This window comes from Hemiscyllium ocellatum, chromosome 36, assembly GCF_020745735.1.
Source record: "Hemiscyllium ocellatum isolate sHemOce1 chromosome 36, sHemOce1.pat.X.cur, whole genome shotgun sequence".
Taxonomy (NCBI): Eukaryota; Metazoa; Chordata; class Chondrichthyes; order Orectolobiformes; family Hemiscylliidae; genus Hemiscyllium; species Hemiscyllium ocellatum.
Genome location: NC_083436.1, coordinates 8,964,838 through 8,981,727, shown reverse-complemented (window position 1 = coordinate 8,981,727; position 16,890 = coordinate 8,964,838). Strand labels below are relative to the sequence as shown.

The 16,890-nt window shown below is 43.5% G+C and overlaps 1 protein-coding gene across 1 annotated transcript in view; it reads right to left on the bottom strand.

Annotated features, from left to right (window-relative positions):
- The window catches only part of adad1 (adenosine deaminase domain containing 1 (testis-specific)), a 111,999-nt gene that overhangs the window by 59,846 nt on the left and 35,263 nt on the right, over positions 1-16,890 (bottom strand). The window contains exons 3-5 of the mRNA XM_060851443.1: positions 6,067-6,255; positions 5,824-5,976; positions 2,640-2,729 (exon numbers count right to left, since the gene is read on the bottom strand). Coding sequence (XP_060707426.1) covers positions 2,640-2,729; positions 5,824-5,976; positions 6,067-6,255 — 432 coding nt within the window. The remainder of the gene's footprint in view (positions 1-2,639; positions 2,730-5,823; positions 5,977-6,066; positions 6,256-16,890) is intronic.

The window sequence follows — 16,890 nt, the reverse complement described above, 5'->3', positions numbered from 1 at the left end:
CCAGAGTCATAAAGATCTACAGCACTGAAAAAGGCCCTTCAGCCTATCATGTCTGCACCAGCCTAAAACATCTACCAAACTATAGTAATCTCTATTCTTCAGGTTGGAGTAAGGCTTACAGTGAAGTTTCAAGAGGGTTTGATATTGGGACCCTTGCTTTTCCTGAAATGTAATAATGAGCTAGATCTTGGAGTACAGGGAAAAATTACCAGGTTACCAGTCCATATGAATCTTGGAAGCACTAGAAATTCTGAGGACAGAGGAAAACTTCAAAAATGACACAGACATGTTGAAGAGTGTATGGATAGGTGGCAAATGAGTTTCAATACAACGAAGTGTGAATAATAAATTTTGGTAGAAAGAACTCAAGTGGATAACAGAAAATAAGGGGTACAATTTTCAACATGATGCAGGAGCAGAAGGACCTGGTTATGTCTGTGCACATCAGTGGTGTCAGGACAGGTGGATACAGCAGTTGATGGAGTACATAAGGCACAGGAGTACAAAAATAATCAGGTTATTCTTAACTTATACAAGACACAAGTCAGATGGAGTATTTTGTATAGTCTGGGCACTATATTTTAGGAAGAATGTGAACACACTGGAGAGTATACAGAAGAAATTGTCAAGAATGGTTCCATGCATGAGAAACTTTAGTTACGAGGACAGATTGGACAAGTTGAGACTATTGTTCTTGGACCAGTAGCTGAAAGGAAACCGGATAGAAATTTTCAACATCATAATGGGGCTGAATAAAGTTTGGAAAAATTAGTCCTGTTTGTAAAGAGATCATGAATGAGAGGGCACAAAATTAAAGCGATTTTCAGATCAAGCAAATGTGAAGTGAGTTTAAACAATTTCAAGAAAGATTTCATTTCTGGAATGCACTTTCTGACGTCTGGTGGAAGCAGATTTAACTGAGGGCAAGAATGCATTATGATTGTTTAAATAGAAATAATGTGCAAGGCACTGGGAAAATGCAGGAAAACAGCGTCAAGTCACAATTTCAGTTGGAGAGCCTGCGCAGAGAGCGGCCTCCTTCTGCACTCTGATGTTTGTGAAGCAAATTTTCTCCAAAGTCATTCCACCATTTACTGTCACAAGTCAGGATTGTGAGGGTGGCATGGTGGCTCAGTGGTTAGTATTGCTACCTCCCAGCGCCAGGACCCAGATGCGATTTCAGTCTTGGGCAACTATTTGTGGAGTTCTTCCCTGTGTCTGCATGTGTTTCCTCCAGGTGGTCTGGTTTCCTCCCACAGTCCAAAGATGTGCACGGTAGGTGAATTAGCTATGCTAACTACAGGGTTAACTACGGTAAATATGGGAGTGGTGTGGATGCTCTCTGGAGGGTTGATGCAAACTTGTTGGATAGAATTACCTCTATCTGCACTGTGGGATTCTATAAATACTCTTCATTTGCGTGGAAAAGTACAACTCCAGTATAATTCAAGCAGCTCAAAATCATCCAGGACATCTAGGATTGAATGCTATCCCATCCATCACTTAAACAATCATACAGTTTACTGCTGATGCAACATAACTGCAGCGATTTCCATTCACAAGATGCAAATCAGCAGCTCATCTACCAAACCACTGTGACTTTGACTACCTAGAAAGGACAAGGTGTATGGAAATACCATTACCTCGAAAATCAGTCATACATCACCACGTCTTGGAAATATATTGTCATTCAATCATTTGCATTAGGTCAAATCCTGAAACTCCACTTCCTTGAACCAACTTCTCAAGAGCAATGTGGGATGATAATAAATGCTGGTCTTGTCAGCTACATTCATATCCCATTTATATAAAAAAGATTTTCAAAAGGTTTTTGCCCCAGCTCCATTTTAAGAAATATGATGAGTTTCTCTTTGACTGTGGGTAAACACAGTTGTTGTAACTACACTTACACTAGAAGACAAAAAGGTTTTCTCTGAACGAGATAGGTTGGGTCAATTTAGCATTCTGGCCCAAACCTGATGCTTTACCAGCCCCTTTTATAATTTCCCTGTCATTCTCTTGAAATGCTGCCAATTCTAGTTCACAAGTTTTTTTTAAAACTATCTCCCCTATTTAATCTGAACTATTTGCCAGCTTGTGGACAGTAGACATAGCTGAGGCCTGGCAAACTGGCAATTTGCCCTTATTTGTACCAAAACGGTTAAAATAGCTGCTGCTAAAAGTAGCACCACTGAAAAACAAAAATTGACATTTTTACTTCATCTTTACTTCCACAGAATGTAATGGAGGCACACCTATGGACCATAATACTATACATTAACATGTTAATAATTATTTCAATAGATCTTTCAGCATAAAAATATAAAAAAAAATTTCAAATAATAGGTGACAATTTTTCTTGGAGGAACATTTAATCAAAGTTTCCCTTTCAGAGGTAAAAAGAATGTGAAAAACATGTTAGCAACAACTTGCAATGCAATTTTTAATGAAAAACAGTTCTTCATTAGTGACTGATGTATTAAGTGTAGATTGCATGAGGGTGAAATTTACTGGATTTTGTTTTAAAAATGTCAAAATTCAATTTCAAAATGAAACCTATAGTTATAAACATAGAACCATTTTTTTGCAAACAGATCTATTCAAATGATATTCAACGTAAACAATGAATCTTTGCTCACCATATCCTAACTTTGACGGTTGGGTTCTTGAAGGCAAACACGGTGAAGATATTACTCTTCGTTCAGCAGGTATTGGTGCAGGACCTGTAGCTGAAATTAAACACAGAATACAAGCGTGAACAATTACATTTATCTTTGAATGAACAGCACTATCACAACTAAAATAGCATGATCTTTTAAATACAACTTGTCTTTATTACAGCTATGACACAAACCTAAAGGATGTGTTCCTTTGAAGATGCTACAGAAGTTGGCATTAGTTATTTCCCAAGGTTCTACTCGAAACTATTCAAGTTTTTCATTCTGATTTGACCCACCAAAACGCATATACTTCTATGCAACAAAAAATGTGTTTTGTAATGGTGGCTAAAATTAAACTACAAAAGATAAGGAATAGTCACAGTGTGCAGTGGGAGACTCATACAATAGTCGTAATACCCATGGTGCAGTAACATATTAAAACTCTGAAATATTGAAGAATTCTATTTTTAAACAGAAAAAGGCTTTTTTTGGCCATTGTATCTGTTCCAATCATCAAACTTCTATCTATTCTAATCTCATTTCCTACCACTTGGCCATAGCCTTGCATGCTGTAGCATTTCAAGTGCTTACTTCAATACTTTTTTCAACTGTTTTGTAGGTACTTGTCTCTACCTTAGGTGGTGAGTTCAAAATAGCCCAGCCCTCTAGGTGAAACAAATTCTTCAAATCCTCTCTAAACTGCTCGCTCCTGACCTTAAAACTGTGCTCATTGATTACTCATCCCTCTGTTCAAGAGTTAGGTTTCTCCATCTCTACCTTGTCTATGCCTCTCATAACTTTGTACGCCTCAACCAAATATCTGCTCTCATGAAATCAGCCCCAGCCTATCTAGCATCTCCTCATAGCTAACTTGCTCCAGCCCAGGTAATACTCTGGTTAATCTCCTCTACATAGGAAATCACAACTTTCCCATAGTGCAGCGACTGGAACGGCACACAGCACTCCAGGTGCTTTCTAACAAAATATGTAGCTCCATTAGAACATCCTTGCCCTTGTACTCAATGCTTTGGCTAAAAAGAGCAAGTATCCCATAGGCTTTTTTAAACACTATGTTATTTACCTGTCCTGCTGTCTCCAAAGATCAATGGGAATGCACACAAAGGTCCCACTGATCCCCTGTGTTTCCTTGGGTCCTACGATTCAACACATACTTCCTTGCCTGGTTACTCTTCCCAAAATGCATCACCTCACACTTTTCAGAATTAAATTCCATTTGCCACTGTTTAGCTCATCTGACCAAACCATCTATACTACCTTGTATTCTCAGGGTTTCCTCATGGTTATGACACTAATTTTCTTGATCACACCTCCAGGTGTCTTGGTCATTAATATACACAACAGTAAAAAGACACAACACTAAATGCTGCGGTATGCCACTGGATTTGAGTTTCCAGTATGAAAACATCTGCTGACCATCAGCATCTGCTTCCTGCCACTAAGTGAATTGTAGTTGCAATTTGTTGAAAATGTGTTGCTGGTTAAAGCACAGCAGGTTAGGCAGCATCCAAGGAATAGGAAATTCGACGTTTTGGGCCAGAGCCCTTCATCAAGATTCCTGATGAAGGGCTCTGGCCCGAAACGTCGAATTTCCTGTTCCTTGGATGCTGCCTAACCTGCTGTGCTTTAACCAGCAACACATTTTCAACTGTGATCTCCAGCATCTGCAGACCTCACTTTTTACTTGTAGTTGCAATTTGTCAAATTGTCCTACTCTTAGTTTCTTAACAGTCTGCCATGTGAGACCTTGGCAAAAGCTTTACTGAAATCCATGTAGACTACATCAATCACAATACCCTCAAGTACACACTTAGTCACCTCCTCAAAGAAAATTCAGTCAAATTTATTTGATTTTCCACTCTCAAAGTCATGCTGGCCATCCTTGATTAATTCTCGATTCTTCAGATTAATTCTGTCCCTCAAAATGTTTTCCAAATTTTTTCCTAGCACAGATGTTAAATTCACTTGTCTGTAATTTCCTGGTTTATATACCACTTTTCTTGAATATTAGCTCTCCATCAGTCCTCTGACAACCTTTTTGCAACCATAGAGTCTTTGAAAATTAATGTCAGGGGCTCTGCAATCACATCCATTGCCTCCCATTGCACTATACTTTGCTATTTTATTCAACAAAGGGGTGGGTGATAGCATGCAAATCAGAGGTAAAAGTAAAGAGTATCTGCGTAGAAGCCATATCCTCTTCATACAGCACTAGTAACTGTGTTATCTTATGTATTTATTTAACAATGGACTGAAATGCTTTGGGATCTTCAAATTGCTTCTCAGCAGGTTTGTAAGAGACGGTGGGTTGGGAAACATGGAACGGGAATTGGTCGAGAGATGTCTGAGGAATTTAAGAATCTGGGGTTCAAAGCCTTGTGTGATGCACACAAATTAGACACTGTTTTAACCCAACATTTAAGACCATAAGACATAGGAGTGGAAGTAAAGCTATTCAGCCCATCGAGTCCACTCCACCATTTAATCATGGCTGATGGGCATTTTCAACTCCATTTACCCGCACTCTCCCTGTAGCCTTTAATTCCTTGCGAGATCATGAATTTATCAATCTCTGCCTTGAAGACATTTGACGCCCCGGCCTTCACTGCGGTCTGTGGCAATGAATTCCACAGGCCCATCACTCTCTTTCTGAAGAATTGTCTCCTCATTTCCGTTCTAAATTGACCCCCTCTAATTCTAAGGCTGAGCCCACGAGTCCTAGTCTCCTCGCCTAACGGAAACAAATTCCCAATGTCCACCCTTTCTAAGCCATGCATTATCTTGTAAGTTTCTATTAGATCTCCCCCAACCTTCTAAACTCTAATGAATACAATCCCAGGATCGTCAGCCGTTCATTGTATGTTAGGCCTACCATTCCAGGGATCATCTGTGTGAATCTCCGCTGGACCCGCTCCAGTGCCAGTATGACCTTCCTGAGGTGTGGGACCCAAAATTGGACACAGAATTCTAAATGGGGCCTAATTGGAGCTTTATAAAGTGTGAACTTTCTGGTGTAACTATCCAGGTAAGTTAATCTGATCTCTCCAGAGTTCAGTTCTGTGTATAACATCTCTCATCACCATATTTTCTGGCCAAAACAAGAAAAGATATCGCTTAAAGATTTTTTTCTCAAAAAAAAACTTACTTGAAGTTTTGCTCAGTTCGGTGTCCAAAAGTTCATCAAGAGCTAATTGTGCAGCATTAGCTTTTGCTTCCTTCTTGTTTTGACCCATTCCTGTTTTATATTCAACCCCATCAATCACAGCACAGAATGCAAAATATTGTCCAAAAATATTACCTAAAAAACAAAATTTTAACATTCTCAGCTAAAAGAATACTAAACAATTGCTAATAGGGCATCTGCTGTAGAAAAATAAATTCCACTTACCTGTTGCTACAGTTTCTTTTAAAATTAGTTGCATTCGCAACATTTGTGCATACTGATGCAAGGCTGAAACTGGGTTGATCTCACCACGTCTGTATTTATCAATAAATTCCCTGGAAACTTTCTTTGGTGGTAGTGCACTGTTTGAGAGTGGTTTAGTATATTCAACAAATTGTGACTTTGGGTATTGACCTAAAAAAGAAAGTGCAAAACACTATGCAATTAGTTATAAAAACAGCCTTGGTGAAAACAGAGTACATTTGGTGAGGCAATTAAAGATGGTGCACTAGAATATGGTAAATAAACACAAACTTGCGTTTATGTATCATTTATTTAAAATAGAAAAAAAATCCCAAAGTGCTTCAACAAAAACATTATTGACAAAAATATTTTTCACACCAAACAACATCATGATATAATACTGCGGATGCCCAAAAGCTTGCTCAAAGAGTTTAGTTTTATGGAGTGTCTTAAAGGTGTAAAGGAAGACACTGGTACAGATAGTATGGAACAAATTCCATAGGTTGGGGTCTCAGCATATGAAATTGTTGTCACTGGTACATCAGATAAGATTGGAAATGTTCAGCATGCCAGAATTGAGCCAAGACAAAAGCATTGAATATTTATAAGGCCAGAAAAGGTTAAAGAGATCGAGAGGGACAAAGCCACTGAAGAAGGATCACTGGACCTAAAACGCTTTCTTTCCATTGATGTTACCAAACCTGTGAGTTTCTCCAGAAATTTTGTGCTTGTTTAAGATTTCCAGGATCTGTTGTTCAATGTTTTTTGTTTAGGATATAGGCAGAAGTTCTGCATCAACACAAGTTATACAGGATGAAAAGGTTCAAAGATTATGAGAAGATTTGTAGCTCGGGTGCTCGTTGACGTGGTTCTGTTCGCTGAGCTGGGAATTTGTTTTGCAGATGTTTCCTCCCCTGTCTAGGTGACATCCTCAGTGCTTGGGAGCCTCCTGTGAAGCGCTTCTGTGATGTTTCCTCCGGCATTTATTGTGGTTTGAATCTGCCGCTTCCGGTTGTCAGTTCCAGCTGTCCGTTGCAGTGGTCAGTATATTGGGTCCGGGTCGATGTGCTTATTGATTGAATCCGTGGATGAGTGCCATGCCTCTAGGAATTCCCTGGCTGTTCTATCATCGTAGTGTTGTCCCAGTCGAACTCATGTTGCTTGTCATCTGAGTGTGTGACTACTAAGGGTAGCTGGTCGTGTCGTTTCGTGGCTAGTTGGTGTTCACGGATGCGGATCATTAGCTGTCTTCCTGTTTGTCCTATGTAGTGTTTTGTGCAGTCCTTGCATGGGATTTTGTACACTACTTTGGTTTTGCTCATGCTGGGTATCGGGTCCTTCGTCCTGGTGAGTTGTTGTCTGAGAGTGGCTGTTGGTTTGTGTGCTGTTATGAGTCCTAGTGGTCACAGTAATCTGGCTGTCAGTTCGAAAATGCTCGTGATGTATGGTTGTGTGGCTAGTCCTTTGGGTTGCGGCATGTCCTCGTTCCGTTGTCTTTCCCTTATGCATCTGTTGTTGAAATTGTGAGAGTATCCGTTTTTGGCGAATACATTGTATAGGTGTTCTTCTTCCTCTTTTTGCAGTTCTGGTGTACTGCAGTGTTCATGAATTATGAAAGCAACCACCCCAACACACACAAAAGAAGTTGCATCAAGACACTATTCAAAAGGGAATGATATCTAACAATCATCTGGAATTGACAGCAGTACCGGTGACAACAATCGACAAATACAGACCTATTGACTCTGCAACGTCTTCCACACTAACATTGGGAAGCTATTGCCACAATTGGGAGAGATTGATTGCAACTAAATAAACAATAGTCTGTCAGTCACACTCTCAGAAACATATCTTACAATGTCCTTGAAACCAACACCATTACCACCCTTGTCTATGTCGTGTCCAAAGGCAAGGATCAGATTCAGAAGAGGTTGTAGCACGGTAATATACAGTTGGGAGGGAGTTGTCTTCAGCACTGAGCCCAGACCACCTGAAATCTCATGGAATCAGGTGAAACATCGCTAAAGAAACTTCATGTGATTTTTCTCTCCACAAATCGAAAAATCAGCATTCTTTCATGCTGAATACCACGTGGAAGAAGCACTGAGGAGGTTATTAAGGGTGCAAAATGTACATCCATGGTGGATTTCAATGTCCATTACCAAAAATGGCCTGGTAGCAGCACTACTGATTGAGAGTGTCGAATTCTAAAGGACATTCCTGCAACAGTTGGCAAGGGATCAAAGGAGTGCAAATCATATTTGGCCTCATCCCCACCAATCAGCATTTGCATCTATTCATGATGGCACTTGCAAGAGTGACCATCATAGTCTTGAGGAAACAAAACTCTGTACTCACATTCAGAATACCGTGCTTTACATTATCATGCAAAATGGGACAGATTTTGAACAGATTTAGCAACTCAAGACTGGGCATCTTTGAGGTGCTCGTGGGCCATCATCACCAATAAGAATCATGCTTGAAGACAATTTACAACCTCATTCCCTACTCTACCATTATCAACAAGCCAGGGGATTAACAACACAAACGGAAGTTGTTGGAAAAGCTTAGTTCATCTTGCAGTATTTCTGAACAGAAATCAAAGTTAATGTTTTGGGTCCTGAGACCCTTCCTCAGAACCGATAGTGGCTTGGAAAATATCGGTTTATATGCAGAAGATAGGTTGGTGGAAGGGAGTAAGGAGCAAACAATCTGGTTAGGAGAGTGAATAGCTGTTAATGGATACTGTTAGTGGCTAACAATAGGGAATGTATACTGTGTGGGGGAGGGGAAGAAGTGACATGGGGGAGGTCAGGACCTAAAATTATTAAGCTCGATATTGAATCCAGAGGGCTGCAGGGTCTTCAAGCGGAGAATGAGGTGTTGTTCTTCTAGCTTGTACTGAGCTTTACTGGAACACTGCAGTAACCCGGAGACAGAGATGTTGGCCAGGGTACTGGGTGGTGTGTTGAAGTGGCTGGCAACTGGGAGCTCAGGGTCTTTTTTGCAGGCAGAACGCAGATGTTCTGCAAAGCGGTCACCCAATCTACGTTTCATTTTCCCAATGTAGAGACGATCACATTGTGAACAACGAATGCAGTAGACTAGATCATGAAAAGTAAAGAAGTGCTGCTTCACCTGGAAGGTACGTTTGGGCTTTTAGATACTGAGGAGGAAGGTAAATGGGCAGGTGCTACACCTTCGGCCGTTGCAGGGAAAGGTGCCATTGGGTTGCGGGTGGGTGTTAGAAATGAAGGAAGAGTGAACCAGGATGTCCCAGAGGGAATGGTTCCTGTGGAAAGCTGACAAGAGAGAGGAGGGGAATATGTGGCTAGTGATGGCATCTCCCTGGAGGAAATGGATGCTGCTGATCTTCTGGATGTGGATGCTGGTGAGATGGTAGGCAGAAGAAAGTGAGGACTGCAGATGCTGGAGATCAGAGCTGAAAAATATGTTGCTGGAAAAGTGCAGCAGGTCAGGCAGCATCCAAGGAGCAGGAGAATCAACGTTTCGGGCATAAGCCCTTCTTCAGGAAAGAGGAAGGTGTGCCAAGCAGGCTAAGGTAAAAGGTACGGAGGAGGGACTTGGGGGAGGGGCGTTGGAAATGCGATAGATGGAAGGAGGTTATGGTGAGGGTGATAGGCCAGAGAGGGGTGGGGGCGGAGTGGTCGGGAAGAAGATTGCAGGTCAAGAAGGCGGTGCTGAGTCCAAGGGTTGGGACTGAGATAAGGTGGGGGGGAGGGGAAATGAGGAAGCTGGAGAAATCTGTGGGTTCCTAGGTGCACCAACCAACCTAACCTCCCCGTGGCTGAACACTTTAACACTCGCGGACACCTCCTCCTACTGCCCCCTTGACCATGACCTCACTGCCCACCTCCAAACCATCATCTCCCAGACCATCCATAACCTCATCACCTCAGGGGATCTCCCATCCACCGCCTCCAACCTCATAGTCCCACAACCCTGCACCATCCATTTCTATCTCCTGCCCAAACTCCACAAACCTGACTGCCCTGGCCGACCCATTATCTCAGCCTGCTCCTGCCCCACCAAACTCATCTCTGCACACCTCGACACGGTCCTGTCCCCCTTAGTCCAAGAACTCCCCACCTACGTTCGGGACACCACTGCCACCCTCTACCTCCTCCATGATTTTCGCTTCCCCGGCCCCCAATGCCTTATCTTCACCGTGGACATCGAGTCCCTAAACACCTCCATCCCCCATCACGAAGGCCTCAAAGCCCTCCGCTTCTTCCTTTCCCGCCGAACCAATCAGTACCCTTCCACTGACACCCTCCTTCGACTGACTGAACTGGTTCTCACTCTGAACAACATCTCTTTCCAATCCTCCCATTTCCTCCAAACCAAAGGAGTAGCCATGGGCACCCACATGGACCCCAGCTTAGCCTGCCTCTTCATCTGATATGTGGAACAGTCCATCTTCAGCAGCTACACTGGCACCAACCCCCACCTTTTCTTCACCCGATGTGGCCTCCTCTACATTGGGGAGAGGGGCTGCCTACTTGTGGAACGTTTCAGAGAACACCTCTGGGACACCCGCACCAACCAACCCAACGGCCCTGTGGCTGAACACTTTAACTCCCCCTCCCACTCCGCCAAGGATATGCAGGTCCTTGGCCTCCTCCATCGCCAGACCATGGCAACACGACGCCTGGAGGAAGGGTGCCTCATCTTCCACCTTGGAACCCTCCAATCACAAGGGATGAATGCAGATTTCTCCAGCTTCCTCATTTCCCCTCCCCCCACCTTATCTCAGTCCCAACCCTCGGACATAGCACCACCTTCTTGACCTGCAATCTTCTTTCCGACCTCTCCGCCCCCAACCCCTCTCCAGCCTATCACCATCACCTTAATCTCCTTCCACCTATCGCATTCCCAATGCCTGTCCCCCAAGTCCCTCCTCCCTACCTTTTATCTTTGCCTGCTTGGCACACCTTCCTCATTTCTGAAGAAGGGCTTATGCCCGAACCGTCGATTTTTCTGCTCAGGGATGGTAGGCAGGACAAGTTAACCCTATCACTATTGTGGGAAAGAAGAAAGAGAGTCAGGGCAGAAGCGCAAGAGATGGGTTGGACCCGGTTGATGGTCTGGTTGATAATGGTACTGGGGAATCTCAGGTTGAGAAAGAAGGTGGACATGTTGGAAGCTCCCTTGTCGAAGTTGGCTTCATCGGAACATATGCAACAGAAACAGAGGAACTGGGAGAATGGAATGGAGTCTTTATAGGAAATAGGGTACAAGGGTGATAGTCCAGGTAGCTGTGGGAGTTGGTGGGTTTACACTATATATTAATGGCCAGAAATGGTAACAGAGATGAAAGAGGGAAGCAGCACCGATGAGATCATCGATACATCAGAGAAAGAGTTGTGAATGGGGGCCAGCATAAGACTGGGACAAGGAATGTTCCACATGAAGAGACAATCATTAACTGGGGCCCGTGCAAATATCCATGGCCACCCTCTCTGACCTAAAGAAAATGAGAAGAGTTAAAAAAGAAGTTGTTGAGAGTGAGGACACGCTCAATCAAGCAGAGGAGGGTAGTGGTGAGTGGGGATTGTTCAGGTCCTTGTTCCAGAAAGAAACAGAGGGCCCTCAGACCATCTTGGTGGGGAATGGACATGTAAAGGGATTGCACGTCCATGGTAAAGAGGCGGCAGTTCGAGCCTGCAAACTGGAAATTCTGAAACCAGGGTAAAGTGTCAGAGGAATCACAGATGTACATGGTCAGGGACTGGAATGGGGAGAAAAGACTGAGTCCAGGTAGGAAGAGAAGGGTTCTGTGGGGCAAGAAACAATGGGTCTGCCCAGGCAGTCCTGTTTGTGGATTTTTGGAAGGGGATAGAAGTGAGTGTTGGGGGTGGCCACATGAATGAGGTCAATGAATGTTATTGATACAATGCCCTGATGTACCATGGTGGGGTTATGGACCAGGTGAAGATAGGAGGAAGTATCTGAGATGGCACTCAGCCTCTGCAAATTAGAGGTCGGTGTATCAGACAAAAACAGCACCACCCTTATTGGCAGGCTTAATAACAAAGTCAGGGTTGGATCTAAGCATCCAGAGTGCAGTCAGTTTGGAGGGAGACAGATTGGATTGGATGAGGGGGTCAGAGAAATTGAGGCAACCAATATCATGTTGACAGTTCTCAGTGAACAGATCGAGTGCAGGTAAAATGCTAGAGGGAGGGGACCAGGTGAGAGGGAGAGTGTTAGATCGGGACAAAGGGCTCTGTGGGAGGGGACAGGACTCTTGTCCAAAGAAATAAAGATGGTGGAAGAAGAGTTCAACATCACTTCATGCCCAAAATTCATTCAGGTGGGGATGCAGGGGGATAAAGCAAAGACCTTTATTGAGTACAGAAAGTTCTGCATTGACAGCGGAAGGTTAGGAGGAATGATGAATACCCGACAGGAGATGAGGTTGGGGGACAGAATAGAGTCAGACAGAAGGGGAGGGCAGGAAGGTTCCAGAAGGCCATGGGTATCCTCAAATTATTGCATCGTGCAGGCCTTGATTCCTGAAAAAAAAAGTTTCTTGTCAGCACGGCAAATGAGCTGGAGGTTGAAGTGGAACTGCGGAGTGGTGCAGTTTTGTGCCAGCGTTTTGCGATGAACCTGAAGAGGAAGATCGAGAATGTGCATGCGACACCGATGGCAGAGTCTGAATCTGAGAATACGGCAAGAGCAGCTGTCTGTGGAACAAGAACATCATGGAGATACCTGTGATCCTGAGTAGTTTCAAAGCACAAGGGATGAAACTTCAGTTGGAAGCCATGTGGGGGGAGCGCCTTACTGAAGTCCATATAGATCACATCCAGTGCTCTGCCCTTATCAATCCTCTTTGTTACTTCTTCAGAAAACTCAATCACGTTTGTGAGACATGATTTCCCATGCACAAAGCCATGCTGACTATCCGTTATCAGTCCCTGCCATTCCAAATATATGTAAATCCTGTCCCTCAGGATTCCCTCCAACAACTTGCCCTCCACTGATGTCAGACTCATTGGTCTATAGGTCCCCCAATTTAGAACTTCTACTTTTAGATTCAGTCTATCCTTTTCCATCACTATTTTAAAACTAATAGAATTATAATCGCTGGCCCCAAAGTGTACCCCACTGACACCTCAGCCATTTGCCCTGCCTTATTTCCTAAGAATAGGTGAGGTTTTGCATCTTCTCCAGTAGGTACTTCCACATACTGAATCAAAAAAGGTTCTTGTACACACTTAACAAATTCCTCTTCATCTAAGTCCTTAACTCTATGGCAGTCTCAGTCTATGTTTGGAAAGTTAAAATCTATGATCACCCTGTTATTCTTACAGACAACGGAAATATCCTTACAAGTTTGCTTCTCAATTTCCTGCTGACTATTGGGGGGGTGGGGTGATCTAAAATATAATCCCAATAAGGTGATCATCCTTTCTTAATTCTCAATTCCACCAAATAACTTCCCTGGATGTATTCCCAGAAATATCTTCCCTAAGTACAGCAGTAATGCTATCCCTTATCAAAAACGCTTCCCCCCCACCCCCATCCCAATAGCATTTGTACGCTGGAACATTAAGCTGCCAGTCCTGTCCATCCTTGAGTCACATTTCTGTAATTGCTAGGATAACCTAGTCTCGTGTTCTTAACCAAGTACATCTACCTGCCATGTTTGGCCTCGCATTGAAATCAATACAGTTTAATTTATCAGTCCTACCCTGTTCTCTTCTCTATTCCTGCCTGCCCTGACTGTTTGATTCACTCCCTTTCCCGACTTTATCAGTCTCCGATTGATCTCTTTCATCACCATTTTCCTGGTGTCCCCCACATCCCCCAACTTCACTAGTTTAAATCCTCCTCAGCAGCTCTAGCAAGTCTTCCTGCCAGTATATTACTCCCCTTCCAATTCAGGTGTAATCCGTCCTTCTTGTTCAAGTCACTGCTACCCCAGAAGATAGACAGATGAAAGGCAGCAAGCATATGGTCAGTGAGGGAGAGAGAGAAACAAACCTACACTGCTAACTGACACAGCAGTGAATCTGCACAGTTACTAACTTTGCTGTCCATGTTCATGCATCACTGGACATCAGAGTGCATCTAGGAAAAATTAACAAACAGCGAAATTCACAGCTGACCTTGGAAGAACCTGTGTAGGAGATCTCACAGCACAGGAACAGATAAGTGCATAGTTGTTAATGTGCAACCTTGACCTATATGGACTTCAATAAGGCATTTGACAAAGTTCCTTGTGGGAGACTGGTTAACAAGGTCAGATCTCATGGAACACAGGGAGAACTAGTCATTTAGAATCAGAACTGGCTCGAGGGTAGAAAACAAAGGGTGGTGGTGAAAGGGTGCCTTTCAGACTGGAGGCCTGTGACCAGTGGTGTGCCACATGGATCGGTGCTGGGTCCACTACTTTTTGTCATTTATAAAAAATGATTTAGAGGTGAACATAGGAGATATAGGTAGTAAGTTTGCAGATGACATCAAAATTGGAGGCATTGTGGACAGCGAAGAATGTTACCCCAGAGTACGACAGGATCTTGATCAGATGGGCCAACGGACTGAGGAGTGACAGATGGAGCTTAATTTAGGTAAACGCAAGGCTTTGCATTTTGGAAAAGCAAATCAGAGCAGATTTGACACTTAATGGTAAGGTCTTGGGGAGTGTTGCGGAACAAAGAGACCTTGGAGTGCAGATTCATAGTTCATTGAAAGTAAAGTCGCAGGTAAACAGAATAGTGAGGCAACGTTTGGTATGCTGTCCATTATTGGTCAGAGCATTGAGTTTAGGAGTTGGGAGGTCATATTGTGGCTGTACAGGACATTTGTTAAGTCACTTTTGAAATAAAGCATTGCAATTCTGGTCTCATTCCATCTGGAGGATGTTGTGAAACTTGAAAGGGTTCAGAAAAGGTTTATAAGGATGTTGCCAGGGTTGGAGGATTTGAGCTGTAAGGAGAGGCTGAAAAGGTTGGGGTCGGTTTCTCTGGAGCGTCGGAGGCTAAGGGGTGACCTTATAGAGGTTTATAAAATCATGAAGGGCACGGATAGTGTAAAGAGACAAGGTCTTTTCCCTGGGGTGGGGGAGTCCAGAACTAGAGGGCATAGGTTTAGGGTGAGAGTGGAAAGCTATAAAAGGGACCTAATGAGCTGCTTCCGGTTGTCAGTTCCAGCTGTCCGCTGTGGCCTGTATTTTGGGTCCAGGTCGATGTGCTTATTGATTGAATCTGTGGATGAGTGCCATGCCTCTAGGAATTCCCCACCTAGACAGGGGATGAAACATCTGCAACACAAATTCCCAGTTTGGCGAACAGAACCACAACAACGAGCACCCGAGCTACAAATCTTCTCCCAAACTTTGAGCATGAGCAATACACAAATCAGGAATGGAATGGAATAGTTTCTACTTATTCTGGCAAGTGCAGCTGCAACATTCAAGGGATTTGAACCACCTAGGACAGGCTGGATTGTTAGCCCACTTAGATGCAAAAATCTATAGAATTTTTTTCAACAAGTCACCAAGTACCCACTGACCGCACCTTGCAAATCTAGTATCTCCACAACATAGGTGGTCAACAGCAACAAGCACATGGAAAGATCTCCTTCCAATTACAATGACTTGAACGCTTAACTGCCATTCTATCACTGAGACAAAAACCATGAATTCCCTAACCAATAGCATTGTGTGTCCCATTGCCACAGTTACTGTACTTATTCGAGGAAAACGGATGACTGACCTTTAAAGGCAGCAAGAATAGGTATAAATACGATCTTGCTGGTTACAGATATAGTGAAGGATGATTTCTTTTCCCCCAGAAAATAAACGCTTAGATGAAATATCTAATTGATAGAGAATAGCAGCTGGTGTTCAGGTGAATTAAGACCATAAGGCCATAAGACATAGGAGTGGAAGTAAGGCCATTCAGCCCATCGAGTCCACTCCGCCATTCAATCATAGCTGATGGGCATTTCAACTCCACTTACCCGCATTCTCCCTGTAGCCCTTAATTCCTCGAGACATTAAGAATCTATCAATCTTTGCCTTGAAGACATTTAGCGTCCCGGCCTCCACTGCACTCTGTGGCAATGACTTCCACAGGCCCACCACTCTCTGCTGAAGAAATGTCTCCACATTTCTGTTCTGAATTGATCCCCTCTAATTTTAAGGCTGTGTCCACGGGTCCTGGTCTCCTCACCTAATGGAAAAAATTTCCTAGCGTCCACCCTTTCCAAGCCATGTATTATCTTATAAGTTTCTATTAAGTCTCCCCACGTATGTAGTATTATGATTTCCCCATGCCTCGCTTAGTCAAAAATAAATAAATTGAAAACAATACACTGGAAATAAAGAATGACTTTTCCAGGCTTGAAGCATAACAGTTCTTCTATTCTTTCCCTCAGATTGCCCTAGAACCTTCACTTTGGTTAGATTAGATTACTTACAGTGTGGAAACAGGCCCTTCGGCCCAACAAGTCCACACCGACCCGCCGAAGCAAACCCCACCCATACCCCTAAATATACTCCTTACCTAACACTACGGGCAATTTAGCATGGCCAATTCACCTGACCCGCACATCTTTGGACTGTGGGAGGAAACCGGAGCACCCGGAGGAAACCCACGCAGACACGGGGAGAACGTGCAAACTCCACACAGTCAGTCGCCTGAGGCGGGAATTGAACCCAGGTCCCTGGCGCTGTGAGGCAGCAGTGCTAACCACTGTGCCACCGTGCCGCCCGTTACTTTAAAAAAACACCCTTCAAAATTTCCTTAACACAAGAGCAAGAAACCTTTT